Source organism: Colletotrichum abscissum, assembly GCF_030869225.1.
Source record: "Colletotrichum abscissum strain IMI 504890 chromosome Unknown Scaffold_24.1, whole genome shotgun sequence".
In the NCBI taxonomy this organism is placed as follows: domain Eukaryota; kingdom Fungi; phylum Ascomycota; class Sordariomycetes; order Glomerellales; family Glomerellaceae; genus Colletotrichum; species Colletotrichum abscissum.
In genome coordinates this window covers 655,241-675,009 of record NW_026850143.1, presented here as the reverse complement: position 1 = coordinate 675,009, position 19,769 = coordinate 655,241, and the positions used below count along the sequence as shown (strand labels likewise).

Below are 19,769 nucleotides of genomic sequence, written 5' to 3'. Positions count from 1 at the left end.
CTGCGAACAACCATCGATGACGCCTACAACGCCAGCCACCCGTACGCTCGGTCGGCCCCGTTAGCGGGATCGGGCGACCCACACATAACCTCACGTCCGCGCCGTCCCGAATACTTAACCAAGATTTGCTGTTCCCACCTAAGTACGTATCCCAGGCATACAACTAAAGCTGTTGAGATATTAGTTAGAAGTTCGACGATGGCTTTCTCTCCTATCATTCTCGACGGTACAGTTGTTCAAAGTGCCTCATCAACAATGCAAAAGCTGCCGAGACTGGGATCGTCTTGACTCTATCAAGCGACTTTATGTTTTCGGACTTGCATATTGGAGCTTGTAGCTGATTTCGTTTGACATATCTACTTTAAAACATGTATTGTTGCCTCTGTGATAATCCTTCAAACGCGAGCAATACAAAATATATTGTCTAACGCCTGGACGATGATCGTTTACAGTGACTGAGGCATTACTAGCGTGCCTGGGGTGATTGAATTATTTAGAGTACAGGTACAAGGTCTTGACCGTTCGATGGTGTCAAACCATCACTTCGGGCCATATCTTAGCGTATGATGCCAAAGGGTTAATGACTCCTTCGTAAATCGACTCTCTAAACCGTACGTCTGAGAATACCGGCCTTGGGCCAAATGAACAGTCTAGACAACGCCTAACAACATCCGCAATATTCGGTCCACTTTCACCTAGCACCTTCTTCGCCCAACGCTGGGCAGTAAGCATATCTGTGAGCTCATTAGGTCTGTTGTCCTGGAGATAATCTTTTCGGAAGCGGCAATGGCTGATGTCATGCCCAAATATCAACTCCAAAACTATTACGCCGACAGTAAACAGGTAGTTGCGGGCTGCCTGTTCCGAAATGTTCTTGGTTAACATCGATTCTTCGGAGGGCGAGCTCTCTTCCTTGTCGAGCTCAAATGTGTTTGACAAAAATGGATGGCAGCTCAAGAGCGTCTCATCGTCAACAAGGAAGTAGAAGCTGCTCTTCGTCCAGGAAGAAGGCATCCAAGGCGAGGGGTACGTGTTGAGTAGGGCCGCCGAGATATGGGCTGCTATCTCGAACCGTGACTGCCTCGAAAGGGTTATGTCCGCTTGGTGGTGTGCTTCTAGCAACTCGGTGAGAGACAAAAGCCTCAATTTGCCGGGAACGACACGTCGTAAGTCTGATGAATCTTTATTGAAGACGAGGTGCCTGTCGAATTCGTCATGCAGCACGCCCTCGTTCCATGATGTCTCCTCCAAAAAGGCGCAAAGGTTTTCGATTTTCTGCCTGCTGGACCGTTCGTCATTAGTCCGACAGGGAAGGGAAACCCCGCCATTCTTCATAGCAGCTTCGTTTTCGGACGGTGTGATACATATAGCTGGACTTGGCTCCAAAAACTTGACATTCTTCGTGGGGGTTGATTGGTTTGAGCCAGTAGTTGCAGCCGGTTTAGGTTGAAATCTGTGAGAAACCCTATCAAGGAATGACGGCCTCGATTTGATATATTGTGTCTTTTGCTCCGTAATGCTTTGGATGTGAGATAAAGTCGCCGATCCATGAACAGCTCTGATGTCTGTCGATGTTGTTGGGTTCCGGTCTTTAGTATTTTGAATCATTACCTCATACGCCTTGGGCTTAAGTGAGGAATCCGTGTTGTCCCCAGTTCCCCAAACGAGAACCATGGACAACGTCTCTGGAGAAGAGTCGCCGCATAATCTCAAGTGTGCTTTGTGGCAATTGCAACCTTGATGGCATCTCCAGTGATCTCTCAGTGTTTCATACACCCGGCAAGCGTGTTGTCGAGCGCTCTCCAGACGGCGTACTGGGCTGGAACTCTTTCTCCGATCAGATATCGGCAGAGTGCGCTCACTGAATCCCACCATATCTCGCAGGGTCTGGTTGAGTTGATCAAGCTTTTGCACCTTTCTATGTTTGCCTTTGGATAAGCTCAACTGCAGCCGCTTGCAATACCACTGCATTGGGTTGTGTTGTGCCGTTCCTAGCCAAGGAGCCTGTTCAACGAGGGATCAGTCACAACTATAGAGCTAACGGAATTTGGAAAGAATAACCTTTCCATCTTGAATTTGAAGAATCTTATAGAGCTCCAACATCACCTCGTGCATCCTCTCGATGGTTCGAAGGAAGCGGTCCAGCTCACTTGGGAAACGGTCCTTCAAATGGTCCTCAAGGCTACCGTCCTTCCATCGCACATCGGTGGGGTCTCCTATCAAGGTCATAAGACTCTCATTTTCAGGAATGATAGGGTCGAGAAGTCGAATGAGATTATCATGATATTTCATTCTTTGGTGCCTGATATCGTCGACAAAGTGGATGAAATAATCTCGGAAGTGCCACCAATTGTCCATCGGCTCAAGGGCTGTGTGATAATAATCTATGCAGTTGAGAAGAATTGGGAAGCCACCTAGAACAGCGCCAGCAATCTCGAATCCTGACATGGCGGCGATAAGTGTGCGCTTCTCGCGACAATCATTCCCGTTGGTCACAGGCTTTCAAAACGAGTGGCATCGTAACACTGAGAGATTTATCTTCAATCATCTACTGCGGGGTAATCTGAGTCATCATAAGGCTCTGGAAATGAATACCGAGGAAACGTTGGTCTGGACAAATCAGAATGAAGATGTGCATGGAATCTTGCATACGCGCCCTGATGCACGTTGGTTCCCCTGACTACTCCGGTCCCAACGAAAAGCCCCCTCATGACCTCAATCAACCTTCAATCGTTTCGCAAGTAACGTCTTGAGAACTTAGATCAGTCGGGAAGATTACGAAACTCGAACGCGATTTTGAGAATGGCGGGCCCTGAGATTTCCCAAGCCGCACGCCGCTGCCACGATAGTCTCTCGAGTCTTGCCCAGGAGTTCGAAACGAGCAGAAACACATGGGAGCATGAACTCACAGAAAGAGACTTCGCGCAACTGCTTGAAAGATTCGAGCAATGGGCTGGGAACCTGGGCGCTCTTCGACAGCCGAGCTCCAAGCTATCGCTCGACCATCGCCTACGCGATAGTCTCACAGTCAGAGCCTCCATTTTCAGCATGCTTGAGGACCTGAACGAGTCTGCCAAAATGGGTACGTTCCAGCTTTGTTGTCGTTTCTCAAATGCTAATGCGTGATTTGTAGCTACAGAGATCGTCTCGGGCCGTCGACCTAACAGAGTTATGCCGAAATTGGACATTACTGAGGAAGAACTGGAGGAATTCGATATTTCCTCCAGCAGTTCTGAGTCAGGCGCATCTAATACTTCAAACGGCACTCGGGATAGTCGACACGACAAACCCTCAGAGATACAGAAGCTTCTATCAGCAATCAGGACAAGCCTCAACAGCCTATTCAAAGCTTCTGTGTTCATTCGCAAATTCGCGCCCGAGGACAGACGCCAACGAGCCTCCAGAACGAAGCCTTTCGTAAATACTGCAGATTTGATGTATATCAAAGATAAGTACAGTCTCCTTTGGGAAACCAACGAACCTTTGGCAATACGTCTAGCGGAGGCAAACGCTCGGCGAAGACAATACTTCAGATACCGTCAGCAACATCAAGAAAAGTTGTCTTCCCAGCTAGACGAAAGTCTCATTGGAAGAAGACACGCCCACTTATCGACCGAGCCCAAGCCACTTGACGGAGAACCCCTACGACAAGGGTCAATCGTGTCTGGTTTATCCAAGCCCAGCATTCTAGCGGAGACTGAAGCAACAGAATTTGTGAGAAACAAAGCGTCAGAGGCTCAATTCTTCGCGCTCTCAAGCCCAGAGCCTGCTTTGTCGGTCTTCTCGATGGCGACCACAGTTGTGGAAGCTTCTGATACAGAGCTTCAATTTCCGCCGATACCCGATGAGGGGCAGAAGAGTGATTCGTTCTTGTGTCCATACTGCTTAGAAGTTGTTCTCTGGCAAACGAAAAACAAAGAAGTGCAATGGCGGCAAGTGCACGGAGCCCGATCCGTTAAAATCGTTACTGATGTTCAAATAGAAAACACATTATCCATGACTTGGAGCCATACCTGTGTCTTGACCAAAACTGTACCTTGGATACCTTCAATTCGGCCCATACCTGGTTTGAGCACGAGCTATTGGCCCATCGTACGATTTGGGAATGTCCATTGTGCGCCAACACGGTTCAAAACTCCGAGGATATGCAAAAACACATGCATAACTGTCATGAAAGCGATGTAGTGGCCAGTCAACTTTCGTCGCTTATTAGCCAATGCAAGCGACCAGCGAGGCAAATTTTGGCCAGCGATTGCCCATTCTGTGACGAGGAGTGGGCTATCGCCGAGCCGCATGCCGAGTCGCTTACGCAGACTGACATTGAGGACGAAATTGAGAATGCTGACGTTTATGTCGATGCAGATTCATTTCGAAAACATGTTGGTCATCATCTTGTACAGCTTTCTCTTTTTTCTCTCCCACGACTTTACCTAGGCGAAGTCGAAGGTTTGAACAGTGCAGGCGCTGTCCCTGACGGTGAGAGATATTCCCAAGAGAATAACCCGTTTCGACTAGGCCAAGATCGTCCATCGCGCGGGTGGCAAGTCCTGATCAAGAGAATGGGCACCCTGGCTGTTATCTCCTTATTTCTCGGTCTACATCACAAGCAAAGGCGTGGCAATGTTTACCCCGATGAGTTGGCTTTCGTCACCTTCGAGTCATTACCGCCCAGCCACAAAGACAAAGGAGATGGATGGTTCATTGTCCACAACCCTACCATCCCGAAGATGTTTGACCTCACTCTCCTACACACGGCTGAATTGGATCACGCAATTGCCAATGTGTGTTTTAGTCTGCAAGGACATTACGTCGGAATATGCAGCAATCATATGTTTCAAGTTCTCAATATTGGAACCGAAGAAGTCGTCTGCAGCCTGCACTCTGAAGACATAAGAGAGCTGAGCATTAAGGGTGATGATTGGTATACGTATTACTGGGACGCCTGTTTCCATCCGAACGACAATTTCTTCATTACGTGCTCAGACGACAGACTGATCCGGGTTAGTCCGTTCGAACGTCCATAAGTGCGCCTTCCCCATCACGACGCTTATCTAACGCCTTATAGGTACTTGACATTGAGTCAAGAAGTGTCATCCAAACACTTGGCGGGCATGGAAAAAGGGTCTACAAGGTAGAAATTTCAAAAAATGGCAAGATTCTTGCTTCTGGGAGTGTAGATTGTACGGTTCGACTCTGGAGCACCACTACCTGGGAATGTCTACACATTCTTGAATTATCAGGGAGTGTGACAGGGGTAGCATTCTCAAACCAAAGTGACTTTCTCGTTGCTTCCGCTCTCGGAGACTTCGCGCGAGTATGGAAAACGGACACGGTAATAAACGTTGAAGAACCTTTTGAACAAGGCCAGACCCAAGCCAACACTTGGACGTGCTACGGCCATTCGGACCCTATCTATGACGTTAGATTCTCTTCTGACGACAGATACGTGATTACAGCATCGTCGGATCAATCTGCCAAGACTTTTCCGGCTGTAAGCCAACAATGCGACGACTCGTCAAAATCCCTGAAGTGTCTCAACACATTAGAGGGCCACTCGGTATGTTAAACCGTTGGCATTCGACTTGATTGGAAATTGACCACGTATTTAGGACATTGTATTTGGCGTAGAAGTTATGTCCAATGGATGGGTTGTGACTGCCAGCAAGGATAGGAGCGTACGATTCTGGGACATAGAAACGGGCAGATCAATTGCCAGACTGACCGCGCATAGCGACGCGGTCATCGCAACGGCTATAGGACCGAGCACGGCGACTGGCTTTATGTTTGCTACTGCTTCGAGTGATTACAAATGGCGCTTATGGTCTCTTTCTCTCACTAGACCTGTCGCCTCAATGTTACCAGGTTAAACTTGGACAGGCCTAGAGTATGACGTTCTTGGATGATTTTCTCCAATGCACCATTATGCTGTCATCTATAAACCAGTCTTGTTGAATATGGGCCATTTCTTGAAACAAAATCATTCGTAGCTATTACTCAAACTACAGTTTGCCAACACCATGACCCATCAGACAAACAGTCCAGGATTCAGCGATGCGGCGATTATATCGAAGTGTCATTCCACCAATCTGTCTACGTCACTTCAACTATTTCATAGTTTTGTTTGTTTATGCACGCAAAAATACAGATAGTTGGTGCTTGCTGTCCTCTGTTCCATTTTGTAACACATTGTCCTGGACAGACCAGGCAGGAACGACGTTAATGAGAACTTGCAACAGATGATTTCCCTATGCCAGACGATCACTGTTAATTTTAGCGGGACACCAGATCATGAGTCTGTAAGAATATTCTGTTCATATTATTAGGAAGGTTTCGAGGGCTGGAGGCTAATCCTTCGGCAATGTTTAACACAAGCTTGCATATGACATCACGAGGATGAGAACTCGTTGAGACGTATACAGCATGTGCTGTCGCATCTACACTCCCTTCCATTAGCCCATGTCATCTCCCCGAAATGCCGCACCATATGGCTTGAAACTTACTTGTCATGCCTCCTGCACACCTGGACCCAAGTGATTCTTCTCGAAGCCAAGTAAAGCGTTCAGCTGCCGTTGAGTGTCAGTGCCGTTCTACGGGGGCGCTGAGTAGACATGTACCATTTTAGAGCCCGGACGCTCACCAACATTTTCGATGGTCACTGTGATGAGCCCCTCAACTTTGTCATCCTTTGTGTTTTGATAGCCTGCCAAAGAGTATTGGAAAATTACGGACGTTGCGGACAAATTTCCAGTAGACGGCTGAGCCTTACGTAGCCTAAACATATTCCAGTACAACAAATAAGTTTGAGCAAAATATGCTGATTTTCATGTGCTTTTCAGTATGTTCAGCTTTAATATACTGTATGCCTCAAGTTTTCCGGGATGAGTCCCTGCCGAGGCCATCAAGGTATCACTCATGACGGGAAAAGATTACGTACAAATGGTGAGGTCTTCACCTCAAGCTACTGCTTCTTTTCTCCTACCAAGTTGTTTCATAGCATCTATGTACGGCATTATACCAATTCCCCAAGTCCCTTTCCTGTTTCCGAGTCCGAGCCCCCTTTGTACCATCATGAAGCCCACCACCAGCAACCATCATAATCGATCCTTACATCCCTCTCAATGAATGGAAACAGCCGCAAACTCCTCAATCCCTTCAACAGCCTCCCCGTCCATGATACCATACACGTACGCCGCACCCACAATCCTCCTCATCCCCTCCCTCTCACCACTCTTCCTCAACACGAACGGCGCGTTGCACCCCTTCATAACCCACACCTCGTCGCCCGCCTCGCTCCCCTCCGGCACCATGGCAACATACTTGCCGCCCTTGGCCAACACCAAATCCAGCGCCGCACGCATCGGGAAGATGCGGTTAATCAGCACCTGCGCCGCTGCCTCCAGAGCCTCGTTGGCTTCCTGCGCGGTGCAGCCGGACATCATGATCTCCTTTCGCAGGATATCCCGCTCCGGCCGCGCGGCGTCGAGGTCGTCCTCCTCAACGGCGGTGCAGAAGCGCCACGCCAGCTTCAGCGTCGTGGCCGGGATCTCGTCCTCTTCGCTTCCCTCTCCCTCCGTGCGGAAGAAAGTCAGCGCGCGGAGGATGGCCTCGAGGCCGGTCTCGCCTGTCGGGTACTTTGAGTCCTCGAAGCCGGGGATGTTGGACAGCAATTGCGAGAGCGTCACCATGTCGCGCTTCACCCACAGGGACGGGTGATCAGCATGCAAATGCGCCGCGCGTGGGACGCCGCTCATGTGCTCAATTGTGTCGACCTTGATACCCTTGAGAAGCAACTCGTCCTCCTCGGCATTCGGATCGAACCCGAAATCAAAGTCTGTCTCGCCCGCGGCCTCGGACTCAGCTGCGTCCGCGACCGTCATGCGCCGCCAGGGTCGACGGAAGTCAGGCAGCCAAGAAGGGAAGTTCGCCGTCGCGCCGTTGTGCTTCTCGGCGATGCCGGCGTGGTCGAGGAGTTCTTCGCTGAAGGGCTCGTGGAGCAGGGTGCGGCCGAAGCGGAGGGCCGTCTGCTCAAAGGTGGCGGAGTAATCCGGGCGGAACTCTTCTCTGTCGCCGTCGAGGGCGAGACCAAGGAGCGCGAAGTAGAGGTCGCGCGGGTCCGTTGCGTCGACTTCGCGGAAAGACATGAGGAGGTTGAGGAGGTCTGTTGAGCGCTTCCCGCCGTCGTCTTCGTCGTCATCTTCTGATTCCCATTCGCCTTCGTCGCCATCGGCTCCCTCTTCGTGGTCGTGGTCGTGGTCGTGGTCGCAGTCATCGCCGTGTTCATGGCCATGATCGTGATCGTGGTGGTCATCATCATCATGTCCATCACCACCACAACATCCACCACCATGCTCGTGCCCCCCCTCATGCTCATGAGACCTTGTGTTTCCCCTCATAGCACCAAGCTGATAAAACCGTAACCTCTGCGCCATATTCGCCATCAACTCCGCCGCGCTCTCAATCTCCTCCCCCTTGGCATCCACCAACGGCCAGGGCGGGTTCTCCGGCTCCTCGAGCGCAATCGTTCCAGGCCACAGCTGCGACCAGTTCACCGTCTTCTCACCACACATCATCATCACGTCCCGTGCCAGGATAAACTCCTGCACGATCCATACCCTGCGGAACCAAGCGCGGTTCCAGAACCGCGAGACGCTCAACCACTTGTCGGCGCCTACCGGAGGCAGCTCCGCACCAGCACCAGTCGGCGCATCGGGGATCGGTGCACCTAAAAGGTCCTCTGCGAATGCGCGCGCGCCGGCGTTCAGCGGATCGGGGATGTGGACGCGCCAGTACCGCTCGATAAGCTCCATTGCCTCGCTGCTGCCGTCGGCTTCTTCACCGAGGTAGGCGAGCACCCTCTGCGCGCTGAGATAGATGTCGTGCATGAGCATGATCTGCGTCTCCTTCTCCTTGCCGTCGGCTTGGTTGATGCACAGCGCATCCGCCCAGACGAGGCGGGTTCGGTCTTCGAGGCGCACGCGCTTCAGGCAGAGGTACAGGCTTTCCGTGATGGGAATCTTTGCGCCGGCAGAGGTGGTGATGTGGTGGGGTTTCTCGTTGGAACCCCAGACGTAGGAGATGGCTTCATATGAGTCGGCTGATTCGGGCAGCTCGTGCTCGTGTTTGCTTGCCTCTTCGACGTAGCTGTCGATGGGGCGGGTGATGAGATCGCCTTGGAGGGCGTCGTCGAAGCGGCCTGCTGCAAGGGAGAGGAGGCGGAAGTCCCGCTCCCCGAGGGGAGTGTATTTATACTCGGACATCATGAAGCAGGGGGGCGCAAATTTGTGACGCGCTCTCTTTCTTCAAGTTTGGTGAGTACGAATGTGTGGGTGTTGAAATACAAAGTTTTGGTGGTGACTTGGTGAATGAGAAAAAATCAGAGTTTGGCGGCGTTTTTGGGGATTGTGGAGTGAGATTGGAGCTGAGATCCAGGAAAACGCCTGCATGAAAATGTCCACATCTGAAAGATTGGATTCTCATTGGCAGCGACCGCTGATCCAGGAACCACGATCGAGAATGGGTTTTAATTTGGCATTGTTGCTTTGCACTGACACATGAATTTGGCGAATTTCATTACAATAATGGCGCTCTTCAAGCTTGACTACAGCTTTATCACTCTCCAGCTAGAACGGTTGAACTTGAAATCAACTTCTTGGCTTCACATTCTCGAGTATTAGAGTAACTCGATGAATTTGACAGAGTGAACATAATTATCTCACGGATTTTGAAACAAAGCAAATTGATTCATCAGTCATCTTACGTCTAACAACCCGGAGCTGTCATCCCAACATCGATAGCATTCTCGTCTTCTTCAACACATTCACATCTTCCCTCTCACTAGCCAACACCATCCTTTGCTCAACCCCTCAAAGTCCCAAAGCAGAGTTGAAAGCATCAGCAGCAGCCTGCCCCTTCAGCCCCTTAGAAGCCGCCTCGCCCTGCTGACAAGCCGCAACAGCAGCCTCATCCGCTTGACACCGGCTCTCCAACTGCCCGCAAATGAACCCCGAAATCACACCAATGTTCAACGCACTGCCGTGCTCAAAGTCGCCAGCGGGGGCAAACGAAGCCTCCTTGCGCCCATCAAGACCCTCAGCAAACTCAATACTCGGGTCCTGGCACTCGCCAAACTCAAACGCCTGGCGACCCTTCAACAGCGCCGTCGTCGCGATCCTCATCCTCCTCGCACCGCGCGCGTTCAGACCCGACGCGCGGCGGAGCTTCGTCTGCGACGAGGCCGCGAGGCAGTCGTCTTCCTGCGCGTCGCAGTCTGAGACGGAGATGTCACCTGATCCAGAGTTCGCGGCGTTTGCGCAGGCGTTGTGCTGGACTGCGCAGGAGCGCTGGAGGGCCGCGCCGGCGTTGAGGAAGGTTGCGCCGTTGACGGAGAAGGGCTTGTCTGCCGACGGATCCGAGGTCACAGGCGGGGCGGGGCCGCCGAGGGTGCCGGTGAAGGTTTGGACGTTTGTCGTGCCTGTGGCTGCGTCGGCGGTGCTGTTGTTGGCGTTGGCGTCGGCATTGTTGTTGTTCTTGTTCTTGTTCTTGGACTGGCGACGGGTCATCTCGGAAGCGGAGGCGCCGGTGCCCTTAAAATCGCGCTGGGAGAGGATGGTACGGCTCAGGACGCTTTTGTTGCGCGAGCGGCTTGCTTTACCGGTTGAGTTGGCTCCGCCGGATTTGGCGTTGCCGGCACCTCCAGCAACAGCGGCATCAATCTCCTCTGGGGTGGCGTCCTTGACAATGAGGTTCTGGCTAAAGATGCATCCCTCCGTATCATTGGCATCGTCGCAGGTGTTACCGGCTCCGGTGTTATCGTTGACCTGTCTACACATTAATCTTCTTATCCTATGAGCTTGCACCGTATCGTTGGAAACGACTTACATCACCAGGCTCGAAGGTACCAGCATCAAGCGCAAGCTGCGGATCAGCCCCGATAGCAGAAAGCTGCTTAGCAAGCTCAAGTGTAATAGCCTTATTCGTCTTAGCTGCCCCATCCGAAGCCGGATCCTGATGCTGGCTCAGCGCCGCAATCTCGGGGTTCGCGGCCGTCTCGCTGCACAGCACGCTCTTGAGCCCGACTTTGCCCGTGTTACGCTCCACGGCGCGGAAGACGAGCGCGCTCGCCATGCCGTCGACGTCGCCCGCCGCCTTGGCCGTGGTGAAGGCCGAGTCGGCCGTCGTCTGGTGCAGGCAGTCGAGGTTGGTCACGTCGCCCGCGCCCGCGGCGGCGGCGGCGTTGCCGAGGAGCCCAAAGACTGCGTCTTGGATGTTGTTTGGGTTGTCTTGTTTGAGGAGGGCGTTGACGGCGCGGAGGTACTTCTCGTGGGAGTGTTCTTGGGGCACTTCTGCGGAGGCGAACGCGACGAGGGCCGCGAGGGCGGTGGAGGTTTGGAACTTCATTGTTACGAAAGGTTTCGAAAGTAGACTCTCGTTTTCAGGTTTTGTTCGAGAAGGTAGAGTGTATACTAAAGATCTAAAATGTTCAAAAGAAGGGCCGGCCCAAGAGAACACTAAATGGACAAAGAGCCTAGAAGAAATGAAAAGAATGAAGATTTGATAGAGATACAGAAAGTTTCCAGAACTGAAACGAAAGAGAAGGAAAACGGTGATGGCTTGAAAGACAGAAAACAATATCTCTCTTCAACCGTTGAGCAAGAAGGACATGCGCCGAGTTATATACAACATACTCGCGGCAACCCCATCATCTACACCAGGGGAGGGGTGGACAAGTCTCAGAGCCCACCAACATCTTGGGTTCGTCTCATGGCCGCGACGTTGAATCCTTCCCCTGAGGAACCCGCTTGGGAAAACCAACGCGTCGATCAACGCAACGTTGGTACGGTTGACTCTGCCGGGCTCGATGATGCGGCCTTGCTTGGCAGAATCGTCAACAAGAGAACCCAGAACGGAGGCGCTGGGGTGGAGTAAGGGGAACCGTCGGCTGGACTGCCCTCCGATATGGTTTGGCCACGACAGTGAATAGACTGGGGATAGGAGACGTGGCGACCGTTCGACGTGTGCGAGCCAAGAGTTCATCCCGTTCCGGAGAGACGGGGCGGCGTGCCATGCGGCTCATGGTCCATGGTAGTGTACGGCTCGATCTGTTTCGGGAACTGGGCCGAGACTCGAGTAGGACTGTTGCGTAGAGATGACGGGACTGTCGAAGAGAATTGGCAAGGGTAGAGGAGATAAGAATAACCGGGCCTCATTCTCTGCGACGGTCTTGGTGGAGGCAACTCAACGAATGCTATTGATATTGCTGACCAGGTCTCGATCCGACTCAAGCTGGAGGATGCGCTCGAGCACATCGGCCGTCGTGATAGAATTTCTCCCTCTGCCGAAAACCGCATGACCAAATCCATCACTCGATGAATTTCGGTACCGCACTTCCGAACAACCTCACTCGGCATCTGCCTCTGCCATAACCAATATCAAACTCAAAAGGAGCCTCATCGCCAGATCGTCGTCCAAGAGATGGTCCCGGCTGCCCCCAATCGGCCTCCACCGACCCCCTGTCCTTGGAGGGGGATGCTGAAGTTGAGCAGAGTTTGAGGATCTTGCAAATCAGACGGCACCCGTCGCGGAACAGCGTCTCATCCACTCTTTTCCTGCCGTCTTTCTGCGTGGCCTCATTGGCTCGACCACGTTCTGTTTGGCAGAGGTGTGGGGACTCGGAGCCACAGGGGCATGGGCCGGGGGTAACGGGCCCCCTCCTCCAACTTCAACCTGCCAACTTCTTCAACTTCTGTTGTTGTGAACCTTGCTCGCTTGCCAAGGTGATGAATTGTTATTGTTCTCTCGTCCAAGTCGGACTTTGCGACACCAAGATCGATCAACCACCTGCCGTCCCATGTTTTATCGTGGCCTGAACTTTGGCCGGCGCCTAGATCTGCCTTAGCTTAGTACTCTTTGCTATTAGACGGCATCATTGCCGGATGTTCTGTCCGATTAATGCCCAGCGAAAAGTGTCATCTCATCAAGCCGGCAAAATACGTCGATCTGTTTATGCCACCTGCTCTCAAGGTTCAACCGGACCAGAGTCAATGACCGATGGCGGCACCCGTGCCTTTGAAAGTTCGAATATGAAGCGGCCTTCCCTTTGCCTCGATTTCTAACTCCTGGGCTGTATACGACTTTAAGCGTCTGGCGAGAGAACCACCTCGTCGTATCTACCTCTTGAGCCATGATGCAAAACATGAATGCAGACGAATTTCCCTCTCCGCCGTCATGCCTTGTCAGTCCTTGCCGTGGTCACCGCATACCACAATAAAAGCCCAGCGTGAGCTTCCAGGTCAATGATCAGACAGTCATCCCACCCTCAACTGAGGGCAAGGCATTATTTATTATGCGCCGTACGATTTCCCGTCTCCGAAAATGCCCAGACCGCTATCTGCCGAAAAGGTGTGGCACCCATCCACGCGGGAACCGACTGTGCTATGTGATAACAGTCTCGATAGTGGGATGCCGGCTCTCAAACCAGTCACACCCGGGATCCTCGCTCCGAACCAACGCTGACTTGTCACATGAACACGGCCCAGTCTGATCGACCCCCCGTCACATTTGTTCCGAACCGTAAAATATCCAAACTCTCATAAGAAGAAGACCTCCGGGCTCCGGCCGGTCATTTGACGACTGCGACGTCGTCCACTTGATGCCGTCTCTGAATTTCGGTGCCGGGATATTGGTATTTCGAATCATGGTTTCGTGATTATTTCGGTGCCTCGGCTTCTTCTCTGATATCAGTTACCTGCAACATCACATTTACCTGGCCAACACCTGCATGTTGTAAAGTTGCGAAGACTTGCTTGTTCCTGGACGCTCATTGACTTTTGTACATTTGGCATTATTGCCCTAGGGACACGTCTAAGAAAAAAGAAAATGGACACCTCTCTCTCGTCTTGTAGGAACCCAAACCAGCACCAGCTCGGTCTCCGATGCAAAAGAAAATGTTGTTCTAGTAGTTTGTTGTTGCCATCATTTCGGCCAAAAGCCCTCCCGCTTCCCTCGAAGGAGTGGAGGGGGGTTTCTGACCTCCTTTCGTACTCTCTCTCCCGCTGCCGTTCGTCTTAAATACTCATACAGGTGATCCCGCTTAACCAATGACCAGCTTGCCCTCCTCGGGGAAGTCGTACTCGGGGATCTCGAGGTTGAGGGGAGCGGGTCCCTTTCTGATACGGCCGGAAATATCGTAGTGGGAGCCGTGGCAGGGGCAGAACCAACCGCCAAAGTCACCGGCCTCGCCAATGGGGACACATCCCAAGTGTGTGCAGACACCTAGGAGACGAATTATTAGCTCACGTGCGCCGATTCGGGGGTTGTGTTTTGGTATGCGGTTGCTGAAGAGACTTTCGATCCTTCATCTCCAGCACTAACTGGCTGCCGAAAGGCCGCAATATCTCGCCACCAAAACAATTGAATCGATTGTCGTCAAAAGATACGTACCCAACATGATGAGCCATTCGGGGGTCTTGACACGGTCGTCGTCCTTCTGGGGGTCACGGAGGGAGGAAACGGAGACCTTGTTGGCCTCGTCGATCTCGGACTGGGTGCGGTGGCGGATGAAGACGGGCTTGCCTCTCCACTTGATAATGACCTGTCGTCCAGAAATATCAGTACGGCCGTCTCAATGTTGCGTGCCGCCGCTCGGCTTTTTCAATCGGGCCAACTCACGTTCTTGCCCTCGGGGATGGTGCTGAGGTCAACCTCAACCTTGGCCATGGCCAAAACGTCGGCGGAAGCGGACATGTTGACGAGGAATTCTGCAATTGACACCGGTCCGTCAGCCATTGTTTCTTTTTGGTACTGTTTCCCGTCCATTCCGTGATCCCATGCCGTATTTCGAAATCTCGATTTCGGTGTCTGTGGTTTTCCTCGGGGCTACGGATGGAAGTATTCCCTACCCTGGACGGTGGACTTCGCGCCGGCGGCGGTGATGGCGCCCATGGTGCCGACCATGAAGTATCCGAAAAGCTGGTTGGTGCCGGCAGAGCCCTTGCTCATGTACTTGCTGAAGTCGGGGATGCTGCTGCCCTTCTGGGCGCCCTTGAAGGGGCTCGAGTAGCTCGTGGCGGTCGAGTCGTTCCGGGCGGCCGAGGTGCTGAGCGCGCGCGCAGCCGTCGACGGGCTGGTGCGCGCGATTTGCCGCAGGCAGGTGCGGGAAACGTGTGCGAGGGGCGCCATCTCGTAAATCGGAGGAGGAGAGGAGAGGGTTTGCGGCGGCAAGAGGTTGTTGCGAAATGCAATTGGGGAGAGGGATGACGTTTAGTAGGAGAGCGTCTTTTTTCGTGATGCCCGTGGTTTGAGGATTGCCGAAAGCTTTCTGGCTGGTCGCCTCAGGCAGAAGGTTCTGAAATTGGTGCTTGTTGATTGGTTGGTGGGTGCAGCTGGGACCCGGCCCTTTCCGGAGTGGCACGAGTGATGACTGCGACGATGTGGATAGATGCAAATCCCCCATTAGGAAGATCAACATGGAGACAAATTTCTATCTTGTTCATCCCCAGATAGTGGATTACGATTTGTATGTCTTCCACAACATCAATTTGTGAGGCAAGAGGATAGAACCTCTGCCACCACCCAGGAAATGTCTTGCTTTGCACTGTCTTTACTTTTAGCCGTGGGCGTCATTCATTTCAGGTCCATTCGCCCAACTCCATGTTTCTAAATATCCTACATCATCCTATGCTGCTTTAATGCATGCGCTTCAACTCTTCTACCAAGTTGCGCATATTCTCAACCGTCGGCCCAAGTCCTGCAACGACGGCCTCCTGTTTAGCCTCATCCAAGTCTAAAAACCGCTCAATCAGCTCCCCATCGACAAAGCGGAAGGGCGCATCTGCCGCGCGCTTTGCGTTCCGGAAACCTCGCCATGACATAAATGAGAGCCCGGCACCCGGCGCATTGTCAGCTTGACCCAGTGTCTTGACCACTCCGGCCAAGTTCTCTTGAAATTGCAATAGTAGACTTTGGTGCTCTGGCCTGATGTCGGCAAAGACATACACCGATCCTTCAACCTAGGCAAATGTTAGCAACCGTTTAGCATGGCCGGGTGAAAGTCCACTTACTGTTGCGAGGAACGCCTTTGGCACGATCGGGTCGTTCCCATTCGGAACAATGTCGAGTGATCGAATCTTGTTCACTTGCTCTCCGAGGTGGAATTCACTAATGACTTCCATCTGCTTCTGGTCATGCTCTGTCGGCGCGTTGGGGTTCCTCCGTAGTACCATGAGATTGCCTTGCGCATCGGACTCGAGCCACGAATGCTCTTCCAAGTGACATACTGACGTGGCCCAAATGTACTGAAAGTGACGAGCGCGCTCTACAAGCTTGGCTTTGTCCCCATCTTGTGCCGGGATGAACTCGACTAGGGTCATCGACTGCATGAGATCGGCGACCCCAATCATGTTGCCATTGACATCAATGTCAACCGGGAATGTTGAAGGGCGGAAAGTAGCCAGCTTGCGGAGTGCTCCAGATGTGCTCGACTCTTCGGCGTAGTCGTAGACCACTACCGTCTTGCTTAATCCAGCGACAATCTTGTCGCCCATCACTCCAAGACTGCGACACGCGCCCTTAAGCGCGTGGCTGACTATCAAATAGGGGTTCTTGTCAGAATCAACGCCTAACACCAGAATCCGACCCTTGATATCGCTGTTCTCATCAACCTCCGGGTCTGCCAGATAACTTGTTCCGATAATGAATCGTTCGGCAGGCTGCCCCATACTGTCGGGCAACTCTGCTCTGATGACGCTTTCGACCATTTCGGCTGATGTGGAGCCATCCAGGTGGAATGCCTTGCCAACAACGCCAAGAACCACCTCGTCGACCAGCTGGAATGAGCTTGATACCGCCTCTTCATTGTTGATGAGTTCTCTTCGAATGGTGCCTATGCCAAAAGCACGGAGTGCTGGCGAATAAGCCACTCTTCGAACCGTCTCGCGTAGAGGAAGGGGGTTGACATGCGTTCTCCTTTCCGCATCGATGTGGGCGATCCGTACGTTACGATCCGTGGCGAGGAAGATGGCATCTGGGAAGGCTTCAGAGTCGAAGGGGGCGATATAGGTCACGTCTTCTGCAGTTGCCGCCGAGTAGATGATTCTTCCTTCTGAGCTGTAGATCAGACTAGAGTGCTCGGTCGTAGCAAATACATTGTTGATGCCTTCGTCGTCTGGTCTTGGAAGAACGTGTAGCCCAGCTTGTTTGCTACCCAAGGTGACGCTTTTGCGACTTGACAAGGAGAAGTCATCTTTCGACACGTTGAACGACACAACCTGACCATCTTCCATAGCGACGAACAGCGTTGGGCCGAGAAGGTGTGGTGGGTGCAATTGCACAAGAACCATGTCTCTAGGAACCGAGACGCTGTCATCGGTTTGCTTGATGGTTTCACCCTGAAGGGCGTTGAGCGTGCGGAGGTCAATTATGGACACAGAACCCGTTGCCCAGAAACCTACCACGCCAACATGGTCGAGATCGCTGGCTGCATGTACGCAAGAAATTTGGTCTTCCTCGCCCCCAACGCCGCGGCCCAAGATTTGCTCTTGAGCTGCCAAGTTATCGACCAAGTTCAATGATACCAGAGAGGTGCCGTTGATAGACAGCAAAACCCATTTGCTGTTGGCAGAGGCATTGACAATGGTCTTGCCATCTGGTACCGACCAACTGTTCAGAGTAACGCCGCTCTCCAGATCGAGCAGAGTCACGATTGCTGCGGTGACCTGAAGTAATTGACCACTGGGCAATGTTTTTGCGATTAGAGTAGGCTGGTCCAGATTGAGCCCGTGAAACTCAAACACTTCTTCAATACCACCCTCGGCATCAAAGCTGAAAACTCTGGTTTCCGTCATGAAGGAAACCACGAGAGTGTCAACTTTTTCAGAGCCGTGCGACTGTAGACTGAAGAGACCTCGGGCATCCTGCAGGTCTTCCAGAACACCAATATCTTCCAGTCCGACACTGCTTCGAATACTCCGTAGACTGCCGTTTTGATGGACACCACAGCCGGCGACGATGCGAGCTTGGCCTGACGAGAAGGCGTTGCCAATCTGGCTGTCTCCAGCGTTTCCCAAATCCATGATGGCGAAGTCGAGAATAGGTGCAATGTTGGGAATGGTCTGCACAAGCTTCGTCGACAATTCTTCGAGATTCACCTGTAGTAGTTGCGAGTCGCCGTAGTGAGAGCCCAGGAAAAGCATGCCGTCTCCCATATACACTAGACACGATGCGCGAGACGTTACTCCAAGTGTTCTGACAGTCATTCCGAGAACAACAACACCCTCGGTCTCAATCGTCAGAAGGTGAAGATTGCCATAGTCATCAGAAAGGAAAAAGTTTGTGTCATCATAGGCAGCCCATGCCACGAATATGGCGGGACTTGCCATTGGACTTTCCACGACAGACTGCGTCAAGGTATCGACGTAAACCAGTAGAGTTTCGCCAACTACAATCAAGCCACCCAGTTGTGCCTTGGCCGCTGAAGTGTCCCTTTTGTGGTATCGCTTAACTTCATCCTCGATGATGTTCACAGGAATGAGGATACGGGCATAAGGATCCTTGATCTCGATGTCGAGGTCTCTATTGCGTTCTGGATCGAACCTCGAGACAGCTGTGTTCTTATCGTCCGTCATAAGTCTGTATATGGCGAGTCGCGCGTCCTCTTTATCGATCTTGGACTGGTACAAGAAGGCAACGGTGGGATGACCAGTCTCGGTGGGCACAAAGATGCTCGCCTTCATGAAGAGCTCGGAGAGGCGGACTTGTTCCCATGCATCGTCAAGGCGAGCGAGCTGTCCTTTCCTAGTTCCCAAGCGCATGACGTTCATGACACCCTCCCATAAGTGCATAGCCATGAACCTGCCTGTCGGATCGACTAGGCACTTGTCCTGGCTCTGAGCTTCGCGCATGTGAGGCTCGGCGGTATCCTCGACGACCTGCTCCGTGTGTAGCCTCTGTGTGGCAGAGTCCCATCTCGCCGTAAAGTATTGAAATCGATCGGTACCGACGAAGAGCAGGTCAGCTTTACTGTCCCTGGGTCGCAGGCGCTGGAGGAGGAGGATGGTGCCGTAGACTGCGGCAGAGCCGAGCAAGTACATATCGGTGGGCGTGATGCGCCATACTTCGAGTCTGTTTGATCGTCTTGGAGCTTGTCAGTATGAGGCGATAAAAGTCCAAGTTCGCCTCTCTTCTTGGGTACGGCAAGCTGAAAATGGGTAAAAGGTGAAGGTAGGGAGGGGCAGTACGGCAGGGGAGCAGACTCACGCTACCACCAAGCTCTCGCTTTCATCTTCCTCAGACAGGCGTATCCTGATGGCCTGGCGTATGCTGCTTGGTCTATGGATGGGCGCGATATACGACATGGTGCCGGTCTGTGAGGTGTGAGCTGCAGCTATGTCAGGTAGGAGCTCTGATCCCACGCGATGGCAGCCATGGACAAAAGAGACGTCGTGGGGGAAGAGTTTCGATTCAGTCGGTGCTCTTCCTGACGTCGGAGTTTAGCAGTGCAGGTCCGGGCCCCTCCAAAGCAGCAGTGAACGGCAGGTTCGATTTCATCATCAATTCCAGCGCTGACAGCGAGAGGGAGGTGGGGCCGTGAGCTTCGGCAGCCCGTAGGTGCAGGGGCCACATGCCGCCCGACCTTCCAATGTCTGTCACCGCAGTCCTGCACCTCACTAAAAAGAACTTTGGGCAACCTGAGATGGAAGACGGGAGTCTGGCGAGGTGTTTCTTATGTAATCCACACTGTCCGGCTACCCGGACAAAGTATCGAGCCGGACAGT

The 19,769-nt window shown here is 52.5% G+C and overlaps 6 protein-coding genes across 6 annotated transcripts; 1 reads left to right on the top strand and 5 right to left on the bottom strand.

Moving 5' to 3' along the window:
- Nucleotides 1-2,037: 2,037 nt before the first annotated feature.
- CABS01_09910 (uncharacterized protein) lies at nt 2,038-2,448 on the bottom strand (the record flags this gene model as incomplete). Its single annotated transcript, XM_060543266.1, has 1 exon — nt 2,038-2,448. One exon carries the CDS (start codon nt 2,446-2,448, stop codon nt 2,038-2,040), a length of 411 nt encoding a protein of 136 aa, XP_060399964.1.
- A 354-nt stretch (nt 2,449-2,802) lies between these two features.
- CABS01_09909 (uncharacterized protein) lies at nt 2,803-5,803 on the top strand (the record flags this gene model as incomplete). Its single annotated transcript, XM_060543265.1, has 5 exons — nt 2,803-3,082; nt 3,134-3,859; nt 5,457-5,557; nt 5,610-5,675; nt 5,732-5,803. 5 exons carry the CDS (start codon nt 2,803-2,805, stop codon nt 5,801-5,803), a joined length of 1,245 nt encoding a protein of 414 aa, XP_060399963.1.
- Nucleotides 5,804-7,115: 1,312 nt separating this feature from the next.
- CABS01_09908 (uncharacterized protein) lies at nt 7,116-9,257 on the bottom strand (the record flags this gene model as incomplete). Its single annotated transcript, XM_060543264.1, has 1 exon — nt 7,116-9,257. The coding sequence occupies one exon, from the start codon at nt 9,255-9,257 to the stop codon at nt 7,116-7,118; it is 2,142 nt and encodes a 713-aa protein (XP_060399962.1).
- A 606-nt stretch (nt 9,258-9,863) lies between these two features.
- CABS01_09907 (uncharacterized protein) lies at nt 9,864-11,397 on the bottom strand (the record flags this gene model as incomplete). The annotated part of the gene is made up of 2 exons (XM_060543263.1): nt 9,864-10,817; nt 10,879-11,397. The coding sequence occupies 2 exons, from the start codon at nt 11,395-11,397 to the stop codon at nt 9,864-9,866; spliced, it is 1,473 nt and encodes a 490-aa protein (XP_060399961.1).
- A 2,692-nt stretch (nt 11,398-14,089) lies between these two features.
- On the bottom strand, nt 14,090-15,177 carry CABS01_09906 (cytochrome b-c1 complex subunit Rieske; the record flags this gene model as incomplete). The annotated part of the gene is made up of 4 exons (XM_060543262.1): nt 14,090-14,271; nt 14,440-14,590; nt 14,668-14,756; nt 14,898-15,177. The coding sequence occupies 4 exons, from the start codon at nt 15,175-15,177 to the stop codon at nt 14,090-14,092; spliced, it is 702 nt and encodes a 233-aa protein (XP_060399960.1).
- A 506-nt stretch (nt 15,178-15,683) lies between these two features.
- Nucleotides 15,684-19,349, bottom strand: CABS01_09905 (CPSF A subunit region; the record flags this gene model as incomplete). Its single annotated transcript, XM_060543261.1, has 3 exons — nt 15,684-16,007; nt 16,059-19,128; nt 19,252-19,349. 3 exons carry the CDS (start codon nt 19,347-19,349, stop codon nt 15,684-15,686), a joined length of 3,492 nt encoding a protein of 1,163 aa, XP_060399959.1.
- Between the last annotated feature and the right edge of the window lie 420 nt (nt 19,350-19,769).